The 10,680-nt window shown below is 45.9% G+C and overlaps 1 protein-coding gene across 1 annotated transcript in view; it reads right to left on the bottom strand.

The window, feature by feature from the left end:
- smad7 (SMAD family member 7) overlaps positions 1 to 9,833 on the bottom strand; it is an 18,097-nt gene extending 8,264 nt beyond the window's left edge. The window contains exons 1-3 of the mRNA XM_031317586.2: positions 8,297 to 9,833; positions 7,314 to 7,367; positions 3,948 to 4,019 (exon numbers count right to left, since the gene is read on the bottom strand). Coding sequence (XP_031173446.1) covers positions 3,948 to 4,019; positions 7,314 to 7,367; positions 8,297 to 8,762 — 592 coding nt within the window. The 5' untranslated portion in view covers positions 8,763 to 9,833. The remainder of the gene's footprint in view (positions 1 to 3,947; positions 4,020 to 7,313; positions 7,368 to 8,296) is intronic.
- Between the last annotated feature and the right edge of the window lie 847 nt (positions 9,834 to 10,680).

The raw sequence follows: 10,680 nt of genomic DNA, 5'->3' as shown, positions 1-10,680 counted from the left end.
TGTTTTTTCGATTTGTGCAGCATAATGACACAGGGTGGGGATCAGAGGACGGCCAAAACCAAAATTAAGTCCCTTGCCAAGAGGCGGCTTGGCTGCTGCGCAAGGAGAGGAAGTGGGGAGTAATGAGAGATCCTGGCCCCGGCACGGAGCGGCCCGGCTCTGCTCTGCTCAAGTCGCTGGCTGAACACACAGCCTCCAAATTACAGAGAACAGAGCAGAGCTGCCGGCCATCTCTCCCTCCACCCAAAGCCGCCATCTTCTCTCCCTACTCCATTCCTTCTTTTCACTGTTCAAGCATGAGGAAAATCAAGATTCAACCTAAGCAGAAACAGTACATGTTCACTTTCTTTTGTTCTAGTTTCTGTAGCAAGTCTACTAGGCTTTAATAGGCTACATTTATATATTCTATCTTTGTAAAAACAAATTATCAATTTCTTTCTTTCTTTTTGTTTTACTCCCTCCTTCTTTCTGGTTGGTGCACACCAGTGTTTGTTTTCCGTCAAGAAGAGGCCTCGGCTGCCTCCCTGTCCGCTCCCCTTTTCCTCAAAGACATGAGGTCATATCCTGTGCAGCCCTTTCCTTTGCCCGCTAACCCAAACAAGACAGGAATGCCGAGAGCGAGGAGGGAGACTGAGGGCGCTCTGTTTCTGACTTGAGCTGTTGATTGCTGGAAGTTAGATTCCTATAAAATTCTAAGATTGTGTCTTAGGTATAACTTCATGTAAATAACTCTAAAATTCATAAATAGAATAAAATTCAAAACGACATACAGGCCTTTTCTCCCACTGCGTTTTCACCAAAAATGGGCCGTTTCTTCGGGGCCCTCCATATGACAGCAGAACTAGTTTGATTTAATGAGCCGAGGTGCCAAGACTAAAATTAATCTCTGTCAGAGCCCCTGATGAAGGTTATACCTCCAGCCGATTCACTGGATGACTAACTGACTGACTGAAGGGTTGGCCGACTGTCTGTCGAGCGAGGTGACTGGCTGGTGGTATAAGAATACAACTCAGCCTAAATTTAACCTGCAGTGGGAGGAAGCGCCTGTGTGACAGTCGGCCGTGCGCCAGGGCTCGCACCAGGTCATTCTATCTGCCCGTCTGTGTGAAAATGCGCGTGTGTGTGCGTACATGTCACCGCAGCCTTACTGGATCCTCTTACACACAGGCACTTCGGGTCAGTCCCCGATGGCACCAGCAAGCACGCCAACACACACACACACACACACACACACACACACACACACACAGATGCTACACATCCAATAAGGGCTAGGCATGAGCTCTTTAAATAAGAGTAAATGCATGTATACGCTGGTAATTGATCTACAATACTACTACTCACAACTAACAAAAACAGGATAGAAAGCTAGCATTGAATATTTGGTCAGATTCATAATACCCTTTACTTACTCTTTGATCAGACTGTTCCAGACTCAAGTCAAAATCTTGCCAATTTTAGACAATTCTATTTAGGCAAAGTTCTTGTACGGCTGTTTGTGATTAAACATGTACACACAAGAACATTTGGAAGTGAAAACCTGTCTAAATTTGTCAAAGTATTATTTCTGTATTTGTACCAGAACTCAAGCAGCACTATAATATAATGTTTTTTAAATGATACTCAGGCCTTGTACGCACACATTAGCACTTTGTCACACAAAACCTCTGTATAGTCAAGCTACCAGAGTTCTTTTATTGTAGACAACTTGTGCCAGACCTCTTTGAACTTGACAACATGGACGTCTGACTACGTGTGTGCCACCAAAGCTGCTCATAAACAATCTAGTCTCTAACAAGTTTAAATATTACTTAACACTCCACAGATTCATAACCAACAATCCAGCTCCCTCTTAACCCTGACCTGATCTCCAATTTCCAAATCTGTCTCTTGATCTCTCTCTCTTCAGTTCCTGGGTGAACCTAAACCTCTGAGCTAAGTCCTCACGCCAGCTCAAACCAAGATCAGCACCCTGACTCCCAGCTCCACCTCCCCCTCCTACTCCTCTTCCCTCCACTCTTCCCTCCTCTCTGCTCTGTTCCAAGCTTATGACGTGAGCCAGCAAGAGGAGCTTTGGAGCTGGTAGCCTGGCAGGCAGCCTAGTTTGAATTTGCGCTTGTCGCTGTCGCAGCTCACTTAACTCCTTCCAGTCTGGACGGTCTTGGCTTAATTTCAACATGGATAAACAAGGAGAATAAAAAAGGAAAGATGGGAGATGAGGATGTTATCTCTAACCTCATATCATCAGCTTTCTCTGAACTGGGTTTTGTAGATGAATGAGGATCTCTTTTGGGTACTTTTTTGCTCTTGCTAAAGTATAACTCTAAAGAAGGACTACAGCTGGTTCACCAATCCACCATTATTTTACTACAATGCTAAAAAGTAACAAGCAAAACTCTTGCCGTCTTCAAGTCTTTGCCACCCTCCTTCCCTGAAAGCCACCCTCCTCTCTCTTCCTTCTTCTTCTCTGTAAATATGTCTGAAGAAGAACATAAAAATGGCAGAGTGAGTGAATTAGGTCAGCAGCGGGCCTCTGGGAGAGCCATGTTTCTTTTGTCAGGGCCCCAGAGAGAGGGAGCAAAGGAGGGAAGCAGGGAGAGAGGGCGAGTCTGAGGGGAGGGGGGTAGGGACAGGAGGAATGGAGCAGCCTTTTTTTCTTGGCTCGCCAGGGAAATCATGAGGGCAGAGAGCTTCGGCCATCCCGCCCTAGCCTTTCTACCTCTACTGCTTTGACTGAGGAGGCCCATTCACTGGAGCATTGGCTGCCGCTGCCAGGAAGGAAAACAGGGGAGGAGGGTACGCCTTGCTGAGGGAGGGAGGCAGTAAGGGAGGGAGCATGGAGGCGCCTGTTAAGACTCCAGTTCTAGGGTTTCACAGTTTGAACTTGGTCTAAAATGTGTCTTTAGTTAATGCACAAAGGGAGGACTTTAGTGTCCATCTGAAGGTGTGGACGAGAAGAGAGGAAGGAGAACAGAGATGGAATTTTAGTTCCTCTGTTCTTGTGAACACTGCTCCAATCTCTTCCCCCATCTAACACATGGGGGAAATCCTTTCTGGGTCGCAGAGGGAATTTTCATTGCAATACTGCTAGTGGCCACTGGACAAAATCAGCGGAAAGGCTGAACACTGTTTGTGGGGGCCTGAGCCAACCCCCCTACCACCAAACAAAGGAGGGGGAGAAATGGGCAGTGAACACCAACTGACATAAAACAGGCTTTAAAAGCCCAGTAATGAGAACCATCTGAGGCAAAGGAAAGCAGAGAACAGCACAGAGCAATCTTAGGCAGCGGAGAGCAAACTCTCTCGTGAACACCATCTTACTCTGTAGTCTGCGGACAGGGGCTGGGTAAGGAAAGCAACGCTGCCAAAGGGTATTATGGGAGAAAAGCTGAGGAAGCCCGAAACACGTCCTGCATGAGAGATGGAAGAAATAAAGGCTCCTGTGTCTCATTCTTATCCACACACAGAGCCCAGAGGAGTGTTTACTGTCCACAAAGACATCCCCTGTACGCACAAACACACCCAAACAAACACTCTCATGTCAGTTGAAGCCTCTTTTTGCTGCTATTTTTTCCACAATACCGCACGCACAGAGCATATTCTTCTCCAAACAACAGTTTGCCGTGTTTGTCTTCCATTACAACATAATGTGAAGAGGAAGAGGAGAAGAGAGGAGTGTTGTTCAAAAAGCCAGGAGGGAGGAATTTATGTGGAGAAATACACCACCCTTCTTCACTGGCTTTTTTTTTTTTTTTTATTACAGAGGGGAAGCAGTGGCCCCCACAATCACTGCCTCCTCATCATCACAAGTATGGAGGAGAGATAAGCGTGTGTTTTGAGAGGAATGCACAGGAAAAGGTAAAGAAAACAGAGGAGGAAAATATTATGACTTTCAAAAAGGAGGGACAGTAGAAAAAGATGGGAAATCTATTTGTAGAAATATTTACCTGAAAGCCCCACAGGGGCCGAGTATGTTGTTCCCCCAGTATCACTGGATGAAGGTCCAGAGTCTGGAGAATCTAATGGAGAGAGAGAGAAAGAGATATTTTGAATTAGCACTGTGTGTGTGTTCCTGTGTGTGTGTGTGTGTGTGTGTCTGTAGGGGAGAAAGCAAAGCAGCAGCTGTGAGACCGTCAATCATTCCGGTGAAATCAATGCCGTATGAAGACGCTGACGACGAAACTCACACTCTCACACACACAGAAAAGACTTACAGAGGAGAGTCTCTTACACCCCCTGATAATCCACCCATAATCGACTGCTTCAGGAGGAACGTTAGCCCTGCATCTCTGCATAGACGAGCTGTTGATCTGGAAGTAGCTGCTAACGACTGAGGCGAGGGTTCGGGCTGGAGACTTCTGATCCCAGCTCAATAATCAAATGTGTTCTGGGTCTCATTTTTTAATCCAAACTGGTTGGATCTCTTAATATTGTTCCTGCTCCTGCTTTTCTCTCTAAAGACAGAGCAATATGAGCGTTAACGCCAACAGCAAAGGTGCATCAGAAATGTTTCTACATCAAGTTATAAATGTGTTTGTTACTGCCTTGGCAGACCGAGATGAGAAAGACCTTGAAAGCTGTCCACCGTAATGCACGCATGCTGCACTAGCAGACAGACAAGAGAAGAAAAACTACTCATTATCTCTTTCTCCCTCTCTTTGCATTTGAATGCTTAACTCCCACAAAGACTTGTAATGTCGACTAGTTTCAACATGACCATTGAATGGGGCTTTAACAAAAACGCTGTGTGTTGAGCGCAGCAGTACACCGCTGGGAGCCGGCTAGCTCTGCTGCAGCGCTGCTGCTGGTAGCTTGGTATTCAATAAAGATACATTCCTCTTGCTGCACGTCACCGCTGCGCTACACCTTCTATCCATCCATTGAACCACAGAGTATGGTGGTGATCGCCTCCACTCACAGCAAGCCATACATGTTACTTTTGCATTAAAGTACGTACAGAAATACAGTAAGAAGGGGGTCAGTATGCGAGGAGGATGGCATTTCTGTTTAATAATTCCACTCTCCTGCTAACAGATCGTCTCATTGGCTCAACCGAGCAGAGTTGCAGCAGCAAAGAAGTAATAAAGCAAACAGCGACTAGAGCGGTTTCACTGCGAGCCCTCCTCCCCGCCACCCTGCCCCGTCCGGACGCGGCCCGTGCTGCTTGTGGTCACAGTAACGAGATGCACAGGCATAGCCCAAGCCTGCCTCACTTTCATTGGCTGCCAGCAGCCTTTGCCCTGGTCTCCCGGGCAACAGTTCACAGCTGACCACAGGGTTGAGGGGGCATCAGAGAGAACGCGCTAAACAGTGTGTGATTTATATTCCCCAGAGCTGGAACAAGGTAGCTTTTTTACGTCTCAGCTGCTTTCATACTGACCGCCACTGCTGGAGCGGACAGGCACTCTGACACATATAACCCTACACTTCCTGCTCACTGGAATCATAAAATCATCATAAAATCTAGCGCTCTTCCGCCTTATGCAGATTTTGTACAACGTCTCATTGACTTCTACAAGTTATCCATGCAGATTTTCTGAATGTCATGATGATTTAACACAGCCTAATACAAAGCAAATATAGAGAGGAGTATAGAAAATTGTAATAGCCTCCAGTAATGAGAAGTTGATGATTGACAGCTCTCCGAGGCCACTGTGGGGGGGGTGGATTCATCTGTCCTCTGTGTGTGTGTCTGTACTCTCAAGTCTGCTCCATTGTCCTATTAATATATGTTGTCTTACACCCTCATTTGCCAATACAGACAGGCACACAGACACTCCTTTGATTATATATAAAAAGCACCAATAGTCAACCCTACAATATCGCCGCAATATTGACATTGATGTATTCAGTCAAAAATATTGTGATATTTGATTTTTTCCATATCGCCCAGCTCTAATTAAAACTAATTTTTAAGCACAAACTTGGGGAGACACTTAAGCAACCTGATGATATTGTTCTGTTCTTGTTGGCAACATTTTATTCCCACACAGTCAAACCAATTCAATTTTTTGCAGTTTTTTTCTTAGAGGGGAAACAGGGTGGTAACATGGGTTTCATAATAATTTCCTTTGTCGGCATCCAGCTTGCATTTCCTATTTACTTTCTTGTTTCCTTTCTTCACTGGACGCTAGCTCTACCCGGAGACAGATGCCACGTCAGGAGGAGGTTGACTATGAAGGGGATTTCACTAATGATCATGTAAGATCAATTCTGCTTGTATTTAAGGTTCTGGACACGCTTTTCAGGTAAAACAATATCATGAAAGCCTGGTAAATAAAGACAGAGAGAAGGGGGGCTTTGATGAACCACAGCTGCAGCTGCAATGACTTCCTATTGTTTCCACTCACTGAAAGCCACTTTCTCCTTCTCTTGACAAACTGGCTGGCTGGCTGGTTGACTGGTCATTGTTCAACTCTAAGCTTTTCCTGCACTGACAGATTGCAAGACGGAGGTAAATGAGCAAATAAGCAAGGGGATGAAAAACCAACAACTTTATATTTTTGTCACCCTCTCTGTGACTCTTGTTCTCTTTCTCTCCCAGTCTCGCACTACGCTGGTTATAGCCTGAAATCTAACACACTCCAATACTGACTTAATAGACAATGACAACCCAATGCCACTTTCCGGCAGTGGGGAATAGGATGACAACCACAGCAGCATGTAGAGTCTGGCACAGGTGGAGGGAGAAAACAATAAAGCAAGACCGAAGCTTGATGGGGGGGAGAGGACAGTTGAGCAATCAGTGGAAGAAATTCCACATACACATATGTACACCCGATCCTTAAAACAATACAAATCAAAAAAGAGATGTGGAGCAGTGACACAGACCCATACACACAAGTCCTAAACCGTAATCTGATTAATTCAGCTGATAAAGGCAGGCTGGCTCCAAAGACACCGCTGTCTGTGCCGCAATTTAAAATAGATAGATGGACACACAAACAAACACCCATACAACTCCCCCCCCCCCATCACACACACACACATACTATGCCCCTAGTGACATGCCAGTCTATAGCTGGTATCTCAACTTTGTGTTGCTTTGCCCTGGCTGCCAGCCATGCTAGAACTGCCCAGCCAGCCAGCCAGGCGTGCCACTCCACCGCTATCATAAATCACAACATAACATGGAGGAGCTGTTTCCTACACAAACACACACACACACACACACCAGGGGAAGTGTGTAAGACAATATGCATATGTAATGTCAGACAACACGTAAACATTTATGAATACAAGATGGCCTTTTAGATTTGTATGTTTTGCAGGAAATAAAAATATGCATTCATGTATGTGTAAATCAAGCTCACCTGGTGGTTTAAGATAGTCCATGGGATAGCGTGAATATGGAGGAGGAGGAGACTCTGCGTGCAGTGAAAAAAAGAAGCAGAGCATGAGAAACAAACAAGGGAGAGATCTTAACTTTATGATGAGAGTTGTCATTCTTCTGGGAAAGGTTTTGTGTCTGTCAGCTCAGCCTGGAGAGGCAGGCAGGGAGGCCGGCGGCTATTGCCTTTCATTGGCAGGCAGATAAACAGGGGGCCGCCTGGCGCCAGGAGGGCCACTATCAGCGTCTAGGACAAACTGAGATACGGGCCTCTTTTGGCCCGGGACGCCAAGCAAGCGCGCGCACACGCACGCACACACACACACACACACACACACACACACACACACACACACACACACTGGAAACTTCATCGTGGAAAGACTGTAAAGCCCTGGATGAGTCGCTTTGCACTTTGGCAATGCCAATTGTGAAATGTTGAAATACCAGATGGGCTGTTTGTTTGAAAAGCGGGGCTTTGATGAAGTTCACAATACCCTGATTTAAGGTGGAAAAACAGCTCGTAAGTGCCCAAAAAACACGTTAAATTCGGGATGCAACCTAATTAAGAAATCAACATATTTTGCATATAAAAAACACAATCAAGCGATAAATCATCTTTGTAATAATTGAATGGAAAAAAGATGTGATATGACTGTTTCAATGTAAGATGCCAAATTCAAATTCAATGATACCACACTGCCGAAAAGATGAAGAGGACCACTTGGCACGCTTTCAACATTGGTCAAGTTTGGCCTTATGGAAACTGAAGACAACTGTGCCAAGAGAGGTGATGTCATTTGAATTAGGCTAATTATCCCTTTAAGAGTCTGGTAATTCTTTGACATAATGCCACGGTGTCTGAATTTGTACTTGATGTAAAATGAGGCCCGACCACCAGAGACTTAAACGCAATTTCAGAACTTTTGTTTTGAGGATGAGGTTATTATAAAAAATTAAGCTCACCGAGTTCACAAAGTCTGCTCATGTGGTGCGGGTTGCAGCAAACGAGCTCTGGATTGATTTTCCCGTAGGATTCACAGCAAGACAGCCTCTTCAGCTCCGAGGAATGCCTGAGGTCCGGCCACCTGAACACTTTGTAGAGCAGCATGGGGAGAGAGTAAGACTGTTGACCCACTTTGGCGTCCACTTTGCCGGGCAGGAGCAAGCACGGGCTTCGGGCACCCCCCTTGGACTCCACCGCCTGCAAAAGCACCTCTAATTGTTTCTCTTTGATCTTTTTCAGTATCGAGTGGGTCAACGCCTTTAATTCAGCCTCCGTCCCGGCGTTGGACTTGGCCACCTTTGTCGTTTTGCCCATGCAGCAGCCCCCGGAGCCATGCGTCCCTCTATCCGCCTCCCCGTCGCCCTCCACGGGCGCACGACTCCTCCAGAGTCGCCGGACGAGCCCCGATCGTTTGGTCCTAAACATGCGGGACGAAAAGAGGGTTCCCCGGCTAAAAAACGAGCATGGTGTCCGCAAATCATGAAGATTCCGGGATCCGAGTCCAGGCAATGATAAGCAGCCTGAGAAAATACGGTGGAAAAACTGCGGGCTGGATGAGCAGAGGAAATCTGTAGCATACGCCAGTCTCTGTTGCCTTCTCCTGCAGACTTGATCACCGAAAAGCAGTCGAGGTTCCCGGCACAGTCAGCTTTCCTTTCGGGGATAAATAACCATCACGTCCAGGCGTTTAAGACTAGCCTATAAAAATGAATCTAGCAGTTTAATATACCTTTGCTACAACACAGCAGCACGTAGCCTGAATGTGTTACAATTATTCACTTGGTGATGTGCAGTATAGCGCTGTGAACTGACCCCTTTAAAACACACTCTGTGCCGATTTTCAGCATTAAAACAATGTCAGAACATTTTTCTTTTTCTTTTTTTATCTATGCGCATTAGCTGTAGTGGAAATTAGACAAACTGGTGCCTAATTAAGCCTAAACACTATCACAATTATCCCATGAAAACCGGAGCTCGCCGCCGTGTCTTCAAGAGCATTAATCCACAAAATCCTTGATCCGACTGCAGAGTGTAGGGCTCTCCGGCAGGCTCGCGGAGGCTGTTTTTATCAGTTACCGTCTAAATATGCCACTGGTCTGCAGAGGATGTGGTCTGCTGGCAAGAATGAGCCTCGTCCAAAGAGTCAGGGAGCAAATCCAGGACTGATTCTCTAACCCGAGTTGAGTTGCGTTTGAAAGCCCGAGAGAGAGAGAGAGAGAGAGAGAGAGAGAGAGAGAGAGACCCTCGGGTTACGTCCACGCACCGAGCCTCGTAACCTATTTTAGTAGTCGAATCGAAAGATTAAATAATCCAACCTCGTATCTCACACGAAGTTTCCGTGTCTGAGTGTGGAAGAAAGCGAGTCAACGAGTGATCTCGAGGGGGGAAGAAGGCTCTCTGTCTGTAAGTGAGGCGAACGGTTTGGGTGCCCTTGCTCCGTCTCCAGTGCGCATTGACGCGCCCGGTCACGTGTGTGTCTAGACACCCTGTCGCTTAAAAGAAATGTGATTGTGCTGCGCAAACAACAGATCAAGCAGAGCCCACAGCGCACACACATACAGGCACGCACGCACACACACACACACACACACACACACACACACACACACACACACACACAAAGAGGGAGGAGTGGGAAAGTTAACATTTTCCCAGAAAAGTTGACAAAGTGTAACGTTGAGGATACGAGGACGAGGTTGGGAAACTAAAGCAGTTTGGCCAAAAAATACACTCAATTCAAGTCATTTCTGTTCAACTTCTGAATGGTATATTGAGGATAGCCTATCTAATCTAGTGAAGGCCCTCTGTGTCTTATTAAAGCTTTATTCATGAGCTTAAATGACATTGACATTTCATGAAATTTAAACAAAACTACAACTCCTAAAGGTTTCAGCTTTTGGACATTTTAGTGCTATTAATGTCTGATCCTGAGGCGAACAAGCGATAGATTATGTGTGCCTGCGAGCCTCTACTTAGGGTAGCAAAGACAAAACGCCATCATGTCCGAAACTCAGATTAGAGCGCGCTACTGCCGCCTGCTGGACGTTTATCTTTCAGATGGGACAAACACAAGTGTCCTTTGAGTTTGTCTTAACTATCAACACAACAGTTTCCACCCTTCTTGTCCAGTAAAACGGTCCATCGGCTGAGGATCAACGTTATTTCATGCCTGACACAGTAGATATAGAACAGGATCTGCCCACGTAACCTACTGTCTGAAGACTGACGGGCTGAATCCATTTATTGTGGCACGCGCAATGGTTTTAATTTGATCAATGTATGGTGTTATGTGCAGTCTGGCCGTTTTTTTTTTGCTTTGTTTTTTTTTTTACACACAACTATA

Source organism: Sander lucioperca, chromosome 14 (assembly GCF_008315115.2).
Source record: "Sander lucioperca isolate FBNREF2018 chromosome 14, SLUC_FBN_1.2, whole genome shotgun sequence".
Taxonomy (NCBI): domain Eukaryota; kingdom Metazoa; phylum Chordata; class Actinopteri; order Perciformes; family Percidae; genus Sander; species Sander lucioperca.
Note: the sequence above shows the minus strand (reverse complement) of the source record. Positions and strands in the feature narration are given on the sequence as shown.